This window comes from Centropristis striata, chromosome 24 (assembly GCF_030273125.1).
Source record: "Centropristis striata isolate RG_2023a ecotype Rhode Island chromosome 24, C.striata_1.0, whole genome shotgun sequence".
Classification (NCBI taxonomy): domain Eukaryota; kingdom Metazoa; phylum Chordata; class Actinopteri; order Perciformes; family Serranidae; genus Centropristis; species Centropristis striata.
In genome coordinates this window covers 7,219,161-7,240,335 of record NC_081540.1, presented here as the reverse complement: position 1 = coordinate 7,240,335, position 21,175 = coordinate 7,219,161, and the positions used below count along the sequence as shown (strand labels likewise).

Genomic DNA, 21,175 nt, shown 5'->3' with positions numbered 1-21,175 from the left:
CTAAACCCTAATTTTAAGAACATCTCTTATAATGCAACACATCCAAGCACATGAGCGCAGATCACCGTAGTCGTACTCCACCTGCTGGTTAAAAAGGAAAACTACAAGCACATGAAAAACTTGTTTCTACTTTTTAAACTGCGTTTTCAAAGCTGATAAAACACCAAAATCTTAATAAATAGCTGCTAAATAGCCATATAAGTTGTTGATTGAACATAAAACAATTAAACATTCTATATATGTATATACATTTGTCAGTTGATAAACTAATGTAATTATATATAATATGAAAATATGTAGTCTAAATACAGGGGAAATACCCTTGTCACAATGCAATGAATAAGATAATAATCTTGGTTTTTCTGAATGAATAAGATATGAGATAATTGTCTCAGAATTCTGAAAATGTTTTCATTGGGAAATAATTAAAAATTAGGTAATGATTTGAGCTTTTTCCACGTTAATTAGGTAATTAATTGAAATGTTTTTTTTTAAATGTCTTTATTGTAAAACATCTGAATTAATAACAATAATTATCACATAATTCTGAGAAATGTCTTCCTGGGTGAAAAAAAAAATAATGGGGTCATTATCTGAATTCCTATAATAACTTTCCAATGAATTCAGATTTTTTTTCTCAAAGCTACTGGTTTTGTCCCCAAAATACTCAATGATAAAATAATTGAACATTTTGACCAGTTGTTTCACCAATGACCGGAGGGGGCAGTAGTGCGCCCATTAATCGTCTACTTTGCCTGAAATAACATCAACGAAGAAGAAGCGATAGTTGACAGTTTACCAGCTGGACAGTTGACAACACCGGGAGGCGATTTCAGTCAGTCGGGTAACTTTACACCATTAGTTTACACATAATAGACGTGGTTGTTTTTACTGTTAGTGATATTGTAATGAAATATCTTTGTCTGTCTGTCTCTTCTCAGTTGACTCCTTGTCATGGAGCGATGCTTTAGGTAGGAATATCCCGGGAGAAGGCGCTTATAACTAAGCTACTAGCTTCTCGTTTGTTTACCATTTGCTTCAGTGTCAGTTAGCTTGACGTGTTGTTTTCCTAAATGTAAATAAACAGATTTTTTTTTTTACATCTGAGGGCTGTACCAACGTAGCGAGAATTTCTGGGTTAGCAAGCCAGCATATCTTATGATATATGGCTCAATTGTATCTAAACACAACTAGGATTTATTCCAACAGAACTGTAAATATTATGCTCATCGCTTTTTTGAACGTATCTGCAGTTTGTTCTATCATAGGAGTTATGTTTCCCGATTTTAAGTGAAACTAATGAGATCCAACAGCCGCCTATAAGCAAAATTACCTTGAATTGAGTGATGCTTGTGTTGATTTTAGCCCTTTTCAAAGCCATTCTTGCTATAATATGACAATTGTGCATCTTCCATTGCATGCCATGCATCATTTCCATGAGCTAGTTGTGGCTTAAATCATTGATTCTCCAATGCAGTTGAAGAGAATGCAGAGAAGAACCACTGACTTCAGCTTTGCATGTTATTTTAAATTAATCTGTCTCATCTGTCCAATCTGTATTCCGCTGGTTTATGTAATTACAACAACTTTAATGTGGCTTTCTGATTCAATACCCCATTTATTCTCATCTCCTTGATTTTGTCAGCAGGGACCGTTCTGCTCCTTGCTCCCCGCCTCCTCCAGCATCTCCTCCTCCACTTCCACCTCCTCACGTTCTCCCCTCTCCTTCACACCCCCCTCCCATCCTTTCCTCCTCTCCCCCGTCAGCCCTGACTGCTCCACCCCAACAAGGAAGGCTGAGATCTGCTGCAGCCATGGTGGACGTCAGTAAGTGGCCGCTGTTCTCTCTGCTGAGCCCTGAGGAACTAGCCACGGTGCAGCAGGCCTGTGTGTTTGGAACCACTGCGAATGAGGCCATCTACATCACACATAGCAATGAGGTGAGGCACCAGTAGATCCTGCCTCTTTTAAAAGTCTTCAATTATCTCAATGTAAATCTTTTACACATTATTATTTTCCAGGTGTTTGTGTTTGGGTCAAACAGCAGTAGCTGTCTTGGTACGGGAGACAGTCTGAGCACCATTGTGCCAAAGAAACTGGACTTCCTGCGGGGGAAGAAAGTAGTCAGCCTGAGCTACGGAAGTGGGCCTCATGTCCTATTGGCTACAGAGGGTACCTACTCACTTGTGACATGTATAATAATAATCCATTGTCGTGAAACAGACTAACTGCACCTTTGAATCTGGATTCACAATCTTCTGATCTTTTATCTTTATTGCAGATGGACAGGTGTTTGCCTGGGGACACAATGGCTACAGTCAGCTGGGGAACGGGACCACCAACCAGGGCCTGGCCCCCCTGCTGGTCACCGCCAACCCACAGAACAAGAAAGTGAAAGAAGTGGCATGTGGCTCGCATCACTCCATGGCCCTCACTGTGGATGGAGAGGTAGCCGTTATTTTCTAAAAATGTATACAAAGGGGTTAGGATAAATGTTGTCATTCCTCTGTGCATAGTTGGCATATCATTTAATTAAATAAGCAAAAAACACAAGAATAAGACGTTATGTTTCCTATGAAGCAGAAGGAACATATTCACATATACTAGTGTGTTTGTATTTCATGTTAACTTTAGATGAGTCACTTGAAAACACTGACGTAGCCACCTCCTGCTCTGCTAGTGTCAGACTAAGCAGCTTATTTGTAACCCTAAGGCATTAAACCTAATTAGGCTCTGTGTGTGTGTGTGTGTGTGTGTGTCAGGAAGGAAGGAAAAGCTGTTCCCATGTTAAATGTGACCAACTGTACAGTAGAACATTTCAGTGTTGTCTGAATATTATTACAACTTTGCCATTAAATAAGACTGTTGACTCCCTGCTCTTCCAGGTGTTTGCATGGGGTTATAACAACTGTGGCCAGATTGGCTCAGGCTCCACAGCCAACCAGCCCTACCCGAGGAAAGTGACCGGCCTCCTGCAGGGGAAGACTGCAGTCGGCATCACGTGTGGACAGACCTCCTCCATGGCTCTGATCGACTATGGAGAGGTGATAATGGCTTTATATGAAATCTAAATGATCCCACTGAGAAAACTGAACTTCATACAGTAAATATGCTTATCTAGGTGTACGGCTGGGGCTACAACGGGAATGGACAGCTGGGAATTGGAAACAATGGAAACCAGCTGACGCCTTGCCGCGTCGCTTCACTACAAGGGCTGTGTATGCAACAGGTGAGACAACACCCTGATGTACTGCTGACTGGTGATGTGCATGTCAAATTAGAAAGTGTAATGCATTCTCAAGAAAAAGTCTTACTTTTCTGAAATATTGAGAAAATGATCTTTTAAAATGATTTTTAAGAAATGTTTTCATGGGGGACAAAAATAATTCCCCTGTTTTTCTGAATTAATGAGGTATGAGGTCATTGAAAATGCAAAAAAAAACAACTATTTATTTCTAAATTAATATAATATCTCAGAATTCTGAAAAATCTTGGTTTTCTGAATCAGTTAGTTAATTACCTGAGTTTTTCTGAATTAAAAGAGATATGGGATCATTGTCTCAGAATTTTGAAAAAGTCTTTATTTCTGAATTCACAAAATAGTTACCTGGGAACTCTATGAAACATTTTCAATGGGGAAAAAATATTTTTCGAGTTTTTCGAAATGAATGAGGTATGATATCATTGAAAATGCAAAAGCTCTTATTATTATATTATATATGTATTTTTTTTTTTTTTTAATTAAGTAATTTTCAGAGTTTTTCCAAATGAATGTGGTAATTATCTGAGTTTCTGAATTACTGAGATATGAGATCAATGTCTCAGAATTTTGAGAAAATGCAACAGGAAAAGCCTCTTTATTTCTGAATTAATAAAATATTTCTATCAGAATGAATGATTATTATACGAGTAATTAATTCTGATTTAATACCAACTGGTGATGTGCGTGACTCAAACTGTTTTCCCAGGTTGTATCAGGCTACAGCCACTGCCTGGCTCTGACAGATGAAGGGCTGCTGTACGCCTGGGGAGCAAACACCTACGGGCAACTAGGAACTGGCAACAAGAGCAACCACCTCAGCCCTGTACAAATCATGGCCGACAAAGAGAGGTAGGCTGAATTCTTCTGTATTTTAAGTATGCACAGGCACATTCTTCCCATCCTGTCCACACCCTGTTTCCTGTCCTCATTTCCTCCCTCGGTAGCTCCACTTCCATTCCTCTTCTTAAGTAGTTGTTAGTGGACAAAAGGAGCTCGTCATGGAGTTCCTTCCTACCATAAATAAGAGCATCCTCCCTTTCCCTGACCGTTGTCTTGTTGTGGCACAATATTAACACTTTTCATGTGATCCCAAAATGAAAACGCGTCAATTTGTTAACAAGTCTGTCATTTAACAGGATTGTAGAGGTCGCAGCATGCCATTCAACACATACCTCAGCAGCCAAGACCCAAAGCGGGAAGGTACTTATGCAGTTATTCTTATCTACAGTGGCTACAGTATTTTAGTCACCTTAAAAAACATCTAAATCACTTTAATTGTGCTTTTAATTGATGGAGAATTTTAAGTGTTCAAATGCCATGATAGTTTGACAGAATTGTATTATAGAATAAGATGTTTGTGATTTGGCTGCTCCTAACCATGTTCATCCTGCAGGTGTATATGTGGGGTCAGTGTCGGGGTCAGCCTATCGTCATGCCACACCTTACACACTTCACCAGCACTGACGACGTCTTCGCCTGCTTCGCCACACCCTCCGTCATGTGGAGGCTCATGTCTATGGGTGAGAGAGAGAGAGAGAGAGTGAATGAGAATGTTCTGTTCTAGTTTTTCTGGATATATGTGCAGCCTTTGATACTGTGGACCATCACATATTAATAGACAGCTTTGGATTGGTTTTCATCTTACCTGTCTGACCTGTAAGTTCGTCATCTGAGTCACGGTGCTGTGGCGTCCTGCAGGGCTCTGTCCTAGGCCCTGTACTGTTTGCCTTGTATTGGCTCCGCTTGGTCAGATAATAAAAATTTCAATGACATTTCTTACCACTGTTACGCAGACGACACCCAATTGCACAGCCTTGAAATATCTAAAAACTCTCTTTTAAATTGCAAATACTCTATAAAAGATTTGAACTACTTACTTCTTAGTTCTACCTCAGAGGATGTTGTCCCACATATTATGGAAAGCCTTGGCTCTTTGTACAGACTTCACTTAGAGATGGTTATCCATGCATTTATTTCCTTAACTCACTCTTCACCTGTCTTAACAGAAGATCCATAAATTGCCTACAAGCAGTTCAGAATTTGTTCCGCCAGACCTTTGACTTCTATTGTATTCTGTTTTTTTCCCCAGAGCATGATGACTTCCTCACTGTTGCGGAGGCTCTGAGGAAAGAGTTTGACAGTCCAGAAACGTCTGATCTTAAATTCAGCGTAGACGGAAAATACATCCACGTTCACAAAGCTGTGCTGAAGATCAGGTGCGTGTGCAAGAACTGAAAGTTATCATGCCAAATTATTAATTGCATTTCTTTTTACACACACACACACACACACAATACCAATACAGTGTTTTTGTTTGGAGTAGGTGTGAGCACTTCCGGTCCATGTTCCGCTCCCAGTGGACGGAGGATCAGCAGGAGGTGATAGAGATCGGCCAGTTCTCTTACCACGTCTACAGATCCTTCCTGCAGTTTCTCTACACCGACACTGTTGACCTTCAACCTGAGGACGCCATTGGTTAGCTAACATGCAGCTGTCAAATACTACGTTTTCTCATTCGTACGGTTTCTAATCGGCTCTATTTATACCTTCACCTGTTTCTGCTGCAGGCCTGTTGGACCTGGCCACCTCTTACTGTGAGAACCGCCTAAAACGGCTGTGTCAGCAGATCATCAAGAGAGGGATCACTGTGGAAAACGCCTTCACCCTGCTGTCTGCTGCCATACAATACGACGCAGAGGTACAACACTGTGATGACATGGTTAAAGCGTATTGCAGGGATACTCTGCTTGCTTTGCCAGAGGGCGACTTCTGCAAAAAGGAGGCCAGGGACCAAACTTTCCAGCTTTATTCTTAACTATTCTGAAGGTTTTTACAGAGAGGTTTGTCTATATATCATTCATAACCTGATTTATAGAACATTGTTTCTAAAAACATGACGAAAATGGACTTTTTATGGCTTTTTACAGTATTTTCTAATTTGTGAAATGATAAAAGCAGATAACCCAATTCTGTTCCGTAAATAACTTTGAATCTGATATATCAACAAAATAAAATAACTTTGAAATTTGCTTTATCCAATGTTCAGATTTATGTCATATGCAAATTAGCTCATATTTAATTAGTTAACATATAATTTGCATAACTAAACATACAATTTCAGAAAACTTTAATGCAAAGAAAACATTGTTTCAATGTAAATAACAAACTGGGGAAGTTTCATGGTGATATCTATTAGATAAAAAATTACCCTAATAAAAAAAACCCAGCAAAGTCTTAATATAAACCAACTGATATTCTGCATAAATTGGAGTTGCCATTTTTCCTCCAGACTACAGTGACACCAAGTGTACACACTGTGAACTACATGAACAATAGATTTGCATATCTATTCCAGAAACTGCTCCAACACTGAACTATGCTGAATATTCTAATCCGATCTTTGTTTTGTCTCTTTCTAGGACCTGGAGGTGTTTTGTTTCAGGTTTTGTGTGAACCATCTGACTGAGGTGACTCAGACTCGAGCCTTCTGGCAGGTGGATGGAGTGATGCTCAAGGACTTCATCAGCAGAGCGAGTCGCTGCGGAGCGTTCAAGAACTGAGCGATACTCTTCGGATTTATAAACTCTCTTCTGACCAAGCGGACGTGGTTGTGCATCGCTGCTCCAGAACCTTCAGGCCGGATCACATTCCTGACAAAAAGCTTTTTTTAAATGTCTATTTACTAAAGCGCATGTGGGCACATCAGCAGCATCATTCACAAGATGGACTGCTGCTTTATTGGTGGACTTGGCGAAGGCAATTTGGCCAGTTCCTGTGAAGTTACTCGACAAAGTCTTGTTGCCTTTTTCTGTCATCGTATTCTTTATATGCTGTATGTATACTTGAATTTGTCTTTTTGTTTTTTTGGCCAGTGCTTAAATGTTCTAACATGTCTTATTTTACTTCTGGAAAAGTTAAAATGGGGGACCAAGAGCCTGGAATCTTTGTCAGGGACTTGAAAGAGATGTTAAGTTATAACTGACACTAATGCACATATACTATTGGAGCTGTGTTAACTCCCGGGGAAGCCAGTGGGGGAGACATTTGGTGAGAGGACACATGGGAAGGAATTTGGGGGTTTGGGCAGAAGGGATGGAGTGATGTTCAAGGACTTTACCAGCAGAGCGAGTCGCTGTGGAGCCTTCAAGAACGGAGCGCTACTCTTTGGATTTATAACCTCTCTTCTGACCAAGTGGACTCTGCAGCAGGATGCATCGCTGCTCCAGAACCTTCAGGCTGGATCACATTCGTTACAGAAAGCTTTTTTTTTAAAATGTTGTTTAAATGTGAAGCTGTGCTGACTCCCTGGGAAGCCAGCGGGGGAAACATGGGATGGAATTTGGGGGTAAGGCAGAACTTGGAGGTGCATAGGAGGCAATGCTGGGTTAGGTGGCACATGAGGGAAATTAGGTTGCGGGTTCCTGGTGTCAAAGCTCTGGTCCATGCATTAGATGAGGAGCTGAAGCAGGTCTTTAATGCTCACATTCTACAAGGCAGAGGACCTGTGGACAAGAGGGGAAAGTGTTTGGACTGACTGGGACATTTCTCCATGTTCAGAGCAGGTTCAGGCCTTCTGAGCCTGAACCTCTGTGTCACTCAGTAGTCTGTTACATGCATATTGTGTTTGGGGAGCTTCATGGGACTGTACATTTTACTCTGTTCAATTCTTCCCATTAAATCTTTAAACATACCATTTAACTATGATACTTCCTGTCTTAATAAATCAGTCTCTGAAGTTTCTGGAACAGGTTCTGCACATACTCTCAATTGTTTGGGGGCTTGCCATAAAGTTCAGTTTGGTCGTCTTGTAGAAATCATAGAGGCGTTATCTCCCTGTGGCATCCCGCTTTACTCTCCCTCATCTCCAGGTGCAACGAAAATGGATCTGTTTCCCAGCATAGATGTTCAATCCGCCTCGAAGGACCATGAAAAAGTCCATGTTGGTGCGGTGGCGGTGGCTCACTGAACATCTGATGTGGTGCACATTTAAACACAGGATCCAGGATTATGTTCCAACTCCAAAATGTATTTAAACAAAGTGGTTTCACTGGCAAACAGTGGGATGGATGATTTTTTTTTGTTCTACACAATGAAATGTGATAGAAAATATTATGTTTCCTTTCGAAACTCCACTGATGTTAATTTTTATCTCCTGATTTAAAACTAAATATTTGATACTTGGGAAAAAAATCCCCCAAAAAATGTTGGGCACAGAATTACTAAGAGGTCCCACTCTAAAAACAATAGAATAGAAAAATTCAATCATACCACATGACCCAAATCCACACTTTATCAGAAGAATTTAACACAAAACAGCTTTGGGACATACATCAAAACTGACAATAACTGTACTGTAATGTACACAAAAACTATCACTGGGCAATATACTTTCCTCTGTGTAATGGTGCATTTCAACTTTATTTTAGTCTGCATATAGTGTATATGGGTGGTTGACGTGACGCTCAACTTTTGTGTTCCCAGTGACAAATATTACTAAAATTTGACAATATTTCATTAAAATTAATGTTTTAATATGCAGTTCATTCTTCTACATCTAATCCATCTGCAAACAATGAGTATCATTCTTCAACTATGCAAATATTCTGTTTTGAACATGACATTTGTCCACCGGTGCAACTGTCCTAGGTAGCATTACTTATCTTAAAACAACTGTAATTTAATGAAAAATTAATCTAAATACATTAAAATACTTGAATTCATGTCATACGAGTGTTTACTTAATGAATCTAGAGGATATAAGTGTTAAGGTCCCTATGTAGAGTTATTATGACACATTACATTTTGTCCACAAAACTGGTGTCCTCCTGGAGAAATGCCATTATGTAGATATAAAACAGGCATTAATGTGACCACCCCATTACTGAGAGGGGTCCTTCCAGAATCAGGAAGGACAGAAGACATCTCTGGAGCAGGTGGACTGCACACGAGATCAGTTCTGTCTCAAATATTTTCATAATATTCCTATTTCCGTGCAGTGTTGGAACTGATCGTCTTAAGGTAGTCCTTTGGTACAACACAGTTTAAGTATTGATCTGAATATTTTTATCAATTTACATTGATTGATCATTGAAAATAATGTAAATTGATAAAAAATATTCATAACTAATATGCCTTGGACTTATCCATCTTATCTGTCCAACATTCTCTGAATTAAATAATGACATTCTTTGTTTTCATTCTTTTGTTGCACCGGTGGACACATTTTAGGACTACCACACCAAAAAGTTAATAATATGCTAAATATATGAAGAATTAGAAATGGACACATTCAGTTTTGAATTATTCACATATAAGGGAATATAATTGTATGTCATTTGACGTATTTTTTGAATTATTCTGTTTTTCACTTTTCACGTCAACCACCCATATATTCTTCCTAATTTTATAATACTTTATAATACTTGTTTAAATTGTTTCATTGATGCTTCTTTCCATTTTTGCTGCTTTAACACTGGACATTTCCCCGTCGTTGGACAAATCAAAGGAATAACTTATCTTATTTTGGGTGAAAGTTGTGATAACAGTAGGTGCAACAGATCTAAAATGTCAAATTTAGACTTAGTAAAGTGCTCATTTGGACATATTATACTAGCCGAATTAAAAAAAAAAAAATGTAAGCAGTCGATTCGTTAAATGTCTTATCAATCATTGTACGAGATAGGTACATTTAATGAAAGCAAAGCAAACATAAAACTACTAGATAATTGAATATAAATTGGTTTACCAGTCTCGTTAGGAAGGAAAAGGGCAAGAATCGGTGCTCGAGGGAGCCGTGATACACTTGTTGACTAAAGTGCTGCAAGTTTGTGGTTGCGAAGACAATCTTACATTAGAAAAACGCATTTTTACTAAGCAATTGATATTCTTTTACCTGTTATTATGTCGCTCCAAGTCAAACGTGTCGACCCAAACCGGTCAGAATCAGCCAATCACATCACTCCTTTTCTTCTTTGATTTTCTTTTTTGCAGTTGGCAACCCAATGTATGGGTGCTTCACCGCCACCTACTGGACTAAAACGTTTAGTGTCAAATGATTGAGTTTTCCCAAGAAGTCATATAGATGGGTAATTTCAGAGAAAAATATACATGTATTTTAATTGTTCTGTTGTTGTATTTTTTTGTTCCAAGTGCAACTTTTATTTATTTCTTATGGAAATGGAAATTTGGTTCGCCCTTGACGCTTTTATTTTGAAAGTACTTGCCGGAAACGTCACTGTTTACCAGATCATTATAATACCGGTTGAACTCTTCTCATCTTGCTAGTAGCTGTTGTCTTATTGGAGGCCAGTACCAGATATTATTTGGCCTGCTGACGGACTAAATGGAAGGCAGCGAGATAAGGAACCGAGCCGATCCGGGCCAGTCCAGGCCGGGTCGGGATACGAGGGACAGCAGCACCCAGACTGACTGCAGACTGCAAGGTGAGCCTGATGGAGTTCATGTTAGGATGGTTAACTACGTAGGTTTCTGTCCTGTCATGTCATAAAACAGCTGATTTATGACGGATAGTTAATAAAAACAACCCGATATAGCAGCTACGTCTCTATATCTCTATTGATAACAAGTGTCCTACATGTAATAACCCAAATACATTGTGTCCTGGTGTTAGCTCCAGTCCAATCTAGCTGAGCACTCTTTACACAGTATAGTACTTTATTAATGTGACATTGGGGGAAATATGTTAACCCTATTAATACCTTTAGACTGGAGAAAAAAGAAAACTTAAGATCAGATCCCTCCATGTCGATTTGTAAGCTCTATATTTTATTTTAGGTACTGCTGTATAAGAAACAGACTGTATATAAATGTATATTAAATGAAAGCCTGCACTAAATATACAATATAATATTCACATACAAGTCTTAAGTAAATATAAGATTTGTACAACTATAAATAAAATATAGAAATACATTTGAAATAAATATAGATATATACACAATAGAAATAAAATATAAATATAGAAATGCATTTGAAGTAAATAGAGATGTGAGCAAATAAAAATATATAAATACATTTAAGTAAATAGGGATATGTACAAATATGTATACATTTAACAATAGTGTGACAAATTGAATTATTTCCCATGATTTCTATAGAAAGCAAATATTGCACAGATCAATTATTATAAATAAATACATTATTTATTTTGTGCATGTAGCAGCTGATGGGTGAAATAAGTCTATTGACTACTGAGGGTGTCTGACACTCAAAATATTTCTGATTCTGGCTCCAGTGATCCCTCTGGTCTGCCCGTTTGCTAGTTTCTCTTTCTATTCTAGGGAAGTGAGTCAAGCTGAATCATAGTCATTTTGTGCTAACTAAGATGATAGATGCCTGCTCATAACAATAAGTCAGGTTTAGATTCATCCAGAATAATAAGATAAATGGCTTCTGATCTCACTGCAGCCTGAGGCGACCTCTGTGCTGTGATAAACCATCAAAACCTCCACACCTGCTTTTGTTTGTGTCCTACCAGGTCATGGCCCCAGGCTATCCAAGGTAAACCTGTTCACCTTGTTGAGTCTGTGGATGGAGCTGTTTCCACCGGAGCAACCTGAAGAGGATGAGCACAGTGAGGTCGGTTTACAAGCTTAATACAGAATTAAATATAGTGGGGCGGATTAGCTGAACAATCGTTCACTTTGTGATAAAAGCATGAAATTTGGTAGATGTGTTGGTGAATATGTTTCGAAGAAATCTGGATATTGGGCCACCTCAAAAGCGCCCCCTAGTGGCCGTGGCAGGCATTTGTTATACAAATAAATCAATGATGAATAAAAACTGCCCTTTTAATAATACCAACTGGTGATGAATTGTATATTGTTGGAAAGCCTGATTAGTCACCTTTACAACGAGGTACAGCTTGTAAGGATAGTGCATTCATGGAATGAGCAACGGGGCTAAACGTGTGGGTAGCAACCCCCAAAAATGTGCATCCCTGTGGGGCGGATTAGCTCAATAAATCACAAGAATTGTTTATTTTGTGATAGAAGCACACAATTTGGTGGATGTGTTGGTGGATATGTTTCAAACAAATCTGCATATTAGGCCATCGCAAATTCGCCCCCTAGTGGCCATAGCAGTCATTTTCTTCTTTAAAATTACAAAAAATATTTAAATTATTTCTTAAAATATTTAAAAAATTTAAACTAAATATACAAACGTAAATTAAAAAATGTAAATACACATATTAAATTAACAAAACTCCAGTTAGACACTCTTTCAGTTATTTTTCCTGCCCCACCACAATCGGGCTAGCCATCGAGCTAGCTAGCAAATGAGCTAGCTAGCATTTGCTTCCTGGGACAAGCAGTGCAGTGAACTGTCCATCAAGGTATGTCTCAATATTTTATTTCACCTGTTATAATTATGAATAAAATATGCTATGAACATCATAAAGGCTAAAGAGAAAAACAATCATCATGGGCCTTGGCGGAAAAGTAAATCAGCAAGATAGCAAAAATAGGTACTTAAGCTAGCTAGTTAGCTTGGAACATGTATCAGTGGCTGTTGGGTGTGAAAGCTTAATAAGACACTGTTAAATTATGTCCTGTGGAATGTGGACATGCCTCTCTGCACACACACACACACACACACACACACACACAGGCACACACACACACAGGCACACACACACACACACACACACACACACTATATGTAATGTCTCCTTTGCCCATGTGGTTCTTTTTTTCTTTTTTTAAATGTATTTTATAACTCCATCACAGTTAGTCAGGCGGCTTAGGACCAAATTTGAGAAGAAAGGGACACGCCGGACAAAAGCACCAAAATTTTTCCACATGCTCTCTATCACCAAAGGTTTCAACTTTTGGTAGGAGCCACTTCATCAAGATTGCAGATAGGAGACGGCAGCCATATAAGCTATAAGTCTATGAGAACCAATATATCTTCCAAGCCACTTAGAAGGTCAATCTTGGTGTCAAAATATACATTTTCTGGGTCAAAGAAGCTGGGTTAAAGCTATTGAGAATATCACTGGATGACTCACTGTAAATAATTTGTTGATCAAGATCTGACATGAGATGAAAGCGTACCCTTGATTTTTTTGAGCAGTGTACATGGCAGCTAATCCTCACTCTCCTGTGAACATTGATTCCAAACAGTTTCAACTCAGGATTCCCTGCTGCAGCACTTGAAGTGAGTTGCCCAGTCTGAGTGAAAATGAACATATCTGTTTGATCAAATAATCATCTAGTGATATTCTCAATAGCTTTAAATGATTCCTGGACCCAGAAAATGTATATTTTGACACCAAGATTGACCTTCTAAGTGGCTTGGAAGATATAGCATTTCTCATAGACTTTATATGGCTGCCACAGCAATCTTGATGAAGTGGCTCCTACTAAAAATTGAAACCTATAATGATAGAGAGTATGTGGAAAAAATGTGGTGCTCTTGTCCGGCGTGTCCCCTTTATTTGGCTAAGCCGCCTGACTAAGTCACACACCTCAGTACAAGGATTTTGCCAGAAAGAGTAACCTGCTACAAGTAACCCTAGTAGAATTTTGAAAATGTATGATTTTTTTCTCTGTCTAAATGTGTTTTGTTTTTATTGTTGCAGGTCATACAATATTGAAAATTATTTTTTCTTTTTAAGGAGCAACAGAAGAATACAAGCCAAAGAGGAGGCCGTAGCCTGTGAATGGGAATATCAAGACCTAATAAAATGTTATACAAAGTTAATGTTCTTTTCTATTAGACTGTAATAAAGCTTTTGTAACTTTAACATGTCTCTAAATTATATTTGTGGTGCTGAAAACATGAAACAGCAGCTGTAGGGTAGGCAAAGCATTCCTCGCCAGTAACCACCGGCGGCCATTTTTAAAAATGGCCGCTTTTAAATGACCATTTTTAAAAATGGCCGCCACAGCCATCAGAATTTTTTTTGCGATGGCCCAATATCCAGATTCATTAAACATGTATTCAGCAATGAGTGTACCAAATTTGATGCTTTTATCACAAAATGAACGATTATTGAGCTAATCCGCCCCACTACACAGGGGATGCACATTTTTGGGGGTTGCTACCCACACGTTTAGCCCCGTTGCTCATTCCATGAATGCACGATCCTTACAAGCTGTACATCGTTGTAAAGGTGACTAATCAGGCTTTCCAACAATATACAATTCATCACCAGTTGGTATTATTAAAAGGGCAGTTTTTATTCATCATTGATTTATTCGTATAACAAATGCCTGCCATGGCCACTAGGGGGCGCTTTTGAGGTGGCCCAATATCCAGATTTGTTTGAAACATATTCACCAACACATCTACCAAATTTCATGCTTTTATCACAAAGTGAACGATTGTTGTACAATATTGAGCTAATCCGCCCCACTAATACACAAAGTTATTGCTACAACTTTCTGTTCATCCACTACATGTTAAAGGAATGGACATGAACATACCAGCTTGTGCTATTCTTTCAGTTTGTGCTGCTGGTTAGGTGAGATAGGCATGTCTGAACTTGCCCTTCATGTACAACACTTTGCATCCAAATACTACCATCAAGTGTCCAAAAACAGTATAACAAGCTATATTTAACCAAAATAATATGGCATGCCAATGATAACTAAATTAGTTCATACATATGGAGCATTTCTGTCATGAAGAGGGAATGAAGCTACTATCTGCTCTCAAAGCCACCAGACTCAGTTGGATAAAAAGGTCATTTTACTGAGCCAGATAATGAGAGTTTTTGGTCTACAAGCACCTCAAATAGTTAAATTGTTTGTGTTATTGTGTGACTTTGGTGTTAAAGAATGAGAAAGCTCGTCAAAAAAAACAACAACTAAAAGATCAAGGCAGCAATAGAAAAGAAACTCTAGTGCTCTGAGGTAAAATTACCCTTTTGAGTCTGGTGGCTTTGAAAGAGTATTGAACAACTTAAGTTCCAGCCGTGTCAATTTAAGTTAAAGTGGTTAAAATATTCTAAATATAGTGTTAAGTAGGAATCTATAAGAATGCAGGAAACTTAAGTTAAACTTAAATAAAGAAATGTGAAAGTGTGAGGCCTCCTTACCAATACTGCTGCCCCATGTGAAGGTGGAAAGCCTGAATGGGTGCAAGACTTAGATTGGGAGCACTCAGGTGAACTCAATCAAGTAAACAAGGGAGTGATGAGAAAAGGAAGTGAGAGATGTGAGGAAAATAAGAGCCTTCATTACATATTTTGTACACTTTTAGTCCCATATTGGACTGATGTGGACGGCATACATTTAGGCCTGTCATGATAATTACTATATAAACTTATCATTCGATATACAAAAATGGACATGATAGTTTTTTTCTGGGCTCAATATATTGTCATTTACATGCGTGACTTTTTATGCTTTTTTGTATTTAAAGTAATGCTGCAAATGTTTGACAGACAGCATGGATTGCCGGGAAAAAATTAGTTTTATTTTAATTTTTAATTTATTTGTTTTGGTTGTAGTTTATTTATTTATGTTTTATTTATCTAGGATATTTTAATATTTCTTTTCCACATTTCAATTCCAAGAGATTTAAAAATGAATTGCTGTGGAAAAGGATGTACTTATTATGCTCTAATATCTTTATAAAAATAAAACGACATCAATACAGCAATACTATTGTTTATCATGATAGTTTATGGTCAAATATATCGTCCTAAAAATGTGTCATGGTGACAGGCCTACATACATCTGCTGTGTTCCAGATCCGTGGGATGGGTCTGGTGGTGGTCCGGGACAGTAAGGTGGTGGGTCTCCACTGTTCGGGACCTGAGCTTCACGCGGGACAAGCAGCCATCATCCAGCACGGCGCCGGCCTGGCTGACACACAGCTCTACTTCTCCAGGAGACCCTGCGCCACCTGCCTCAAGATGATCATCAACGGTGAGGAGAGAGCACAGACTTTAGATACATTCATCTGTCATTTTTATAATTGACTATTTCTATCTCATGGGTAAATAACAAAACCCACAAATAATTGCACATATATACAAATACAGTCATGGAAATTATTATTGTACCACCCTTGTTTTCTTCAATTTCTTGTCATTTTAATGCCTGGTATAACTAAAGGTACATTTGCTTGGACAAATATGATAACAACAAAAATAGCTGATAAGAGTTAAATGATTGTAGCAACAACACTATCATAGCCTGTATTAATCTATTCGTACCCCCCTGTTCTTGTTCTTTCTTTTACTGTTATTATTTTTAATGTCTGTTTTGCATACTGCTATTGGCAACGGGTGTAACTTTTGTAATGCCATTTTAGTCACCTACTTTTGAGTTCAATGTATGGTATGTATGTGAAAACTTGAAAAAATAAAGTTTAAAAAAAAAAATAGCTGATAAGAGTTGAATTTAAGAGCTAATATCTAGACATTTTCCATTGTTTTCTTGAAAATGATTTTTATTATAATCAAGAAAAACATGATAGATATCAGCTCTTAAATTACACTCATATGAGCTATTTTTGTTGTTTTCATTATATTTGTCCAAAGACATGTACCTTTAGTTGTACCAGGCATTAAAATGAACAAGAAAGCAAGGAGAAAACAAGGGTGGTCTAATCATTTTTTTCCATGACTGTATATACATATATTTTGTCTTCTCCAGCTGGAGTCAGTCAGATTTCCTTCTGGCCCGGAGACCCCGAGGTCAGCATGCTGAGGTCCCCCTCTACAAACCACTCCAGCTCCCACAGTCCAGCTGATTGCATCTCAGAGGAGGCCACGCTGGACGCCATGGCAACAGAGAAGCTGAAATCCAACAGCCGCCCTCACATCTGCGTGCTGCTGCAGCCGCTAGCTCCTGGCCTGGCGCAGTTTGTCGACGAGACGTCCAGAGAGTGTGATTTCATGGAGAAAATGGTTGAAGATGACCCGGGGCTGAACACAGAGGACCTCTACAACAGGTGTGTACCTTTTTTTAGCTTGTTAGTTGTCAGTACACTGAAAAAAAAGATTTTTTTGGCCCTGTAATTATTTTTTCAATCATCTATATAAATTCTACAAAAGAAATACAAATTCAGTGCTTTTACTTTGAAATAGCAGTTTTTCATGTCGTGCAATACTTAGTGATTGATTGTTATTATGTGTCCTCAGTTTTATATGTAAATTGAATCATTCGTTCCAAGTAATATTCAGTAAACCAGTTCATTGGCTTAATTAGTTGATATTTACAAGTAAGATGTACAGTACAGGCCAAAAGTTTGGACACACCTTCTCATTCAATGCGTTTTCTTTATTTTCATGACTATTTACATTGTAGATTCTCACTGAAGGCATCAAAACTATGAATGAACACATATGGAATTATGTACTTAACAAAAAAGTGTGAAATAACTGAAAACATGTCTTGTATTTTAGATTCCTCAAAGTAACCACCCTTTGCTTACTAGAATATAAGATATGTTTTCAGTTATTTCACACTTTTTTGTTAAGTACATAATTCCACATGTGTTCATTAATAGTTTTGATGAATCTAAAATGTAAATAGTCATGAAAATAAAGGAAACGCATTGAATGAGAAGGTGTGTCCAAACTTTTGGCCTGTACTGTAATTGAGGGACATCAGTGAATCTGCAATTTACTTGTGTATTTTCATTAAAAAAAGAAGTGGTTCTTTTAAATAAATATTACTTAGAAACAGCCTGAGGAAAGATTACAAACACTTTGTGTGTGGAAAAACTTTTTTTTAAGTAAATGTCACTCCAATTTTTTCAGTGTAGCTGTGTTCAATATAATTAGGGCGAACTCTTTTTGCTTTCCAGAGAGCGGACGAGACACCTGAAGGATTTTTCCAGACAGCTCCTGGTGAGGACGTCTCAGCAGCACAGGGAGGTTCTGACCCACATGGGTCTGGAGGACTTCTGCGTGGAGCCGTACTTCTCCAACCTGAGACACAACATGAGGGAGCTGGTGGAGGTCCTGGCTGCCGTGGCTGCCGGCGTGCCGCAGCAACACTACGGCTTCTACAGGTTATAAACACTCATATATTACACAAGTTCTCCATCCACGGCTGGGATTAGTATTTGACTGTGTTATCCCTGTGACTCAGTGAACCATCATCAGCCAAGTCCTCCCTGCCTCCTCGCCACGACGGGCTACCACAGGAAGTGGCTCGCCATTGCACCATCCAGGCCAGGCTGCTGGCTTATAGAACAGGTCTGATTGGTTTTCATGTTTGTCACTTGATGTGGATTCAGCATACCAGTGCACATATTCTGTTTCAGGTCAGACTGAAGAGGTTAAATCCTATAAGCTGCAGCTAAAAGATTCAAATCTTGCAAATGAACACCAACTACTACAAGTTGTTGTCAAATTGGCATGTCAGTCACTAAACAGCACACTCATTTTTGCATTTATGCATTACAAATAGTCAAGTCTTTACAGGTTTGAGGCAACAGATGTGTGCCTGTAGGATATTTTCCTGAATGGCAGGCATTTTAAAAGGTCACAGTCATTTCAAACAGCATTCCTGTCAGTTTGTCACCAGCTTCTTACATGCAAATCTGTCATTTTCATTCCAGAGGATCCCAAAGTGGGCGTGGGTGCTGTCATCTGGGCCAAAGGACCGGCGGTGAGTTCACCTTTCTTTTTAAAGATATTTTTTTGGCCATTTTCAAGGCTTTATTGATAGTGAGGAAGGGGGAGACAGAGACACCTTTCAAGGCATAGAAAATCTCCTGCAAAGCATAGCCCTGATAGTCCTCAACTCCATCCAGAAAACAAGCGTTTTATTAAGTTAAGCAGTGACATTATCAATCTAGGCATGGTGGTGATGCACATGTGCTGCAAAGGCCAAAATGTGGCCCACCAGACTTTTATTCACTGCTTTTGCCATGTAGTTGAAGCATTTGTTTATGACTTGCGACCCCTACTGGCTGGAGGAGTTTAGAGTCAGCATCTATGATGAAATAAAATAATAAAAACATACTATTCATGCTATTAATTGAATTTGTCTTGTCCCAGGCTGGCAGTGTTGGAACAGGGAGTCTGTCCCTGGTGGGTTGCGGGTACAACGCCTATCCAGCAGGCTCACAGTACGCAGAATACCCCCAGATGGACGACAAACAGGAGGACCGACAGAGACGCAAATACAGATATATTGTCCACGCGGAGCAGAACGCCCTCACCTTCAGGTCAGAGGAGGACAGACGTCTGTGTGGAGTCACAACACGCTGTAATAAAGTGTTTGACGGAAGTTTTCTGATGTTTTCAGAACTCGACACATCAAACCGGACGAGTCCACCATGCTGTTTGTCACTAAATGTCCCTGTGACGAGTGCGTCCCTCTGATCAAAGGAGCCGGCATCACACACATATACACCACGGACCAGGACAGGGACAGGGACAAGGGGGACATCTCCTACCTGAGGTTCAGCAGCGTGAAAAACATCAGCAAGTTCATAGTGAGTAGAAGAGAGTTTTTTGAGTTTTTTGCTGGGACAGTTAGATTGTATAAATTATATGTTGATTGTAATTCAATGATTGTAAATATTGCTTTCTTTTATTGTTATTAGTTTTTCTTTTCTTTTAAAATGAATAACAGAATTATAATAATTTATTGTAAATATTGTTTTCCTTATCTTGTTATCTTTTTTTCTGATGCTTGCTTTGGCAATATATACATTGTTATGTCATGCCAATAAAGCCAATTGAATTGAATTGAATTGAATCATGAGTACATGCTGCTGTACTTGTGCAGGTGAGGACGGTAGATTTCAGCAGATTTTGACAGTTTTTTGTGTCCACAGTGGCAGAGAAGCCCTTCAGTGTCCTCCCCTCACCACGCCAGTAAGTTATCCACCTTGTTATCTTTATGCCTTTAAACTTTATCATCTCGTGGTGTAACTCTGTGTCTTTTTTCCCCAGATGGTTTTGTCGGGAAGCACAGCAGGCAGGCTGAGCAGGAGAGCCACAGTAGCAAAAAGCTTTGCACCAACAGATCCCAAACTTCCCCTCCTGTCAGCTAAAGGACGGACAGATAAATGGAAATACCAAAAACTGCAGAATCAAGTTTTTATATATATTTTATCTCCTTCCCGTGCAGCAGATTTGAAGTTTTATGTCTGCAGCAACACGGTGAGAATGTGAAGATCAGATCTGCGCTGCACTTCATTTTACGTTATTTATTTGCTCCTTCGTGCAGAAATGAGATTGTTTACCTGATTATGTTGTCAGTTTGTATGTATGTAATCATTGACATGTTTCATGTGTCCTTCTACTGCTGCATGTTTACGTTTTAAACAATTATTTTCCCTCTAAAAATCTATATTCTAACTACCAGAGGCCATTGTGTCCGTTAAGGCTCCGATTTAAGGAATTAGAGCACATAAAGCACTTGATCTGAAACTTATTGGCAGTTAGTAAAAAAAACAACAACACTCTGACCTCAAAGGGAAATCACGAAGGCTGTATGGATGATATAAAGAGACTGTTGGTCTGAGAGAAATCTAGACTTTGGATCTGTTTTCAGGCCTCAGAAAATGTATTACAGGTCATTTCAGAGAGAGGGCGCTCCTGCAGGCTGTGCTGTAAATGCAGGTGTGGGAGCATGAGTCAGAGGTGGAAAGTCCTGCAGAAAAAGTTGTGCAATAACTTATGAAACTGCAAAGCAACCCAAAGAAAGCTCTGATATACATGCATTAAAAATGTTTGCACAAAAATGAAAACCCCAGCTTTAAATGGTGTTGTGTTTGGATTTTAAGACATCTATACTGTAAGTTCTCATGGCTGTAGCTGCTGTGGTCCAGAAGATTGAATTGAATAATAAGAGGAAGGAAATATTTTACCTAGTTATATTAAATATATTAATAGATATTATATATGAATAAGTCAGCTTTAAGAAGGAACTTGATTTCACAGTTTTACTACTCCAGTTTTGAGGAATTCTG

At 38.7% G+C, this 21,175-nt stretch overlaps 2 protein-coding genes and 1 long non-coding RNA gene across 9 annotated transcripts; 2 read left to right on the top strand and 1 right to left on the bottom strand.

Moving 5' to 3' along the window:
• The first annotated feature begins 798 nt into the window (after window positions 1-798).
• On the top strand, window positions 799-7,953 carry rcbtb1 (regulator of chromosome condensation (RCC1) and BTB (POZ) domain containing protein 1). Of its 3 annotated transcripts, none has more exons than XM_059327732.1 (14): window positions 802-844; window positions 942-971; window positions 1,768-1,940; window positions 2,022-2,172; window positions 2,282-2,448; window positions 2,886-3,044; window positions 3,122-3,229; window positions 3,969-4,111; window positions 4,399-4,462; window positions 4,656-4,782; window positions 5,352-5,478; window positions 5,586-5,737; window positions 5,830-5,960; window positions 6,682-7,953. In XM_059327732.1, the coding sequence occupies exons 3-14, from the start codon at window positions 1,815-1,817 to the stop codon at window positions 6,820-6,822; spliced, it is 1,596 nt and encodes a 531-aa protein (XP_059183715.1). In that variant the 5' UTR covers window positions 802-844; window positions 942-971; window positions 1,768-1,814; the 3' UTR covers window positions 6,823-7,953. The 3 variants fall into 3 exon arrangements, with proteins under 3 accessions (XP_059183716.1, XP_059183715.1, XP_059183714.1); XM_059327731.1 differs by having other exon boundaries at window positions 820-844; window positions 1,649-1,940; XM_059327733.1 differs by lacking the exon at window positions 942-971 and having other exon boundaries at window positions 799-844.
• On the bottom strand, window positions 1,797-15,680 carry LOC131962713 (uncharacterized). 5 transcript variants are annotated; one of them, XR_009389959.1, is made up of 6 exons: window positions 15,327-15,680; window positions 11,757-11,837; window positions 10,155-10,710; window positions 4,640-4,776; window positions 2,185-2,434; window positions 1,797-2,105 (listed from the first exon to the last, which is right to left on the bottom strand). It is a non-coding gene; the product is annotated as an uncharacterized LOC131962713 (long non-coding RNA). The 5 variants fall into 5 exon arrangements; XR_009389957.1 differs by lacking the exon at window positions 1,797-2,105 and having other exon boundaries at window positions 2,297-2,434; window positions 10,155-10,294; window positions 10,505-10,710; window positions 15,327-15,676; XR_009389958.1 differs by lacking the exon at window positions 1,797-2,105 and having other exon boundaries at window positions 2,297-2,434; window positions 10,155-10,294; window positions 10,521-10,710; window positions 15,327-15,675.
• Window positions 10,567-20,663, top strand: cdadc1 (cytidine and dCMP deaminase domain containing 1). The gene is made up of 11 exons (XM_059327734.1): window positions 10,567-10,704; window positions 11,760-11,860; window positions 15,984-16,161; window positions 16,894-17,191; window positions 18,050-18,256; window positions 18,337-18,443; window positions 18,809-18,858; window positions 19,251-19,420; window positions 19,501-19,690; window positions 20,036-20,075; window positions 20,154-20,663. Exons 1-11 carry the CDS (start codon window positions 10,605-10,607, stop codon window positions 20,252-20,254), a joined length of 1,542 nt encoding a protein of 513 aa, XP_059183717.1. The 5' UTR covers window positions 10,567-10,604; the 3' UTR covers window positions 20,255-20,663.
• Window positions 20,664-21,175: the final 512 nt, after the last annotated feature.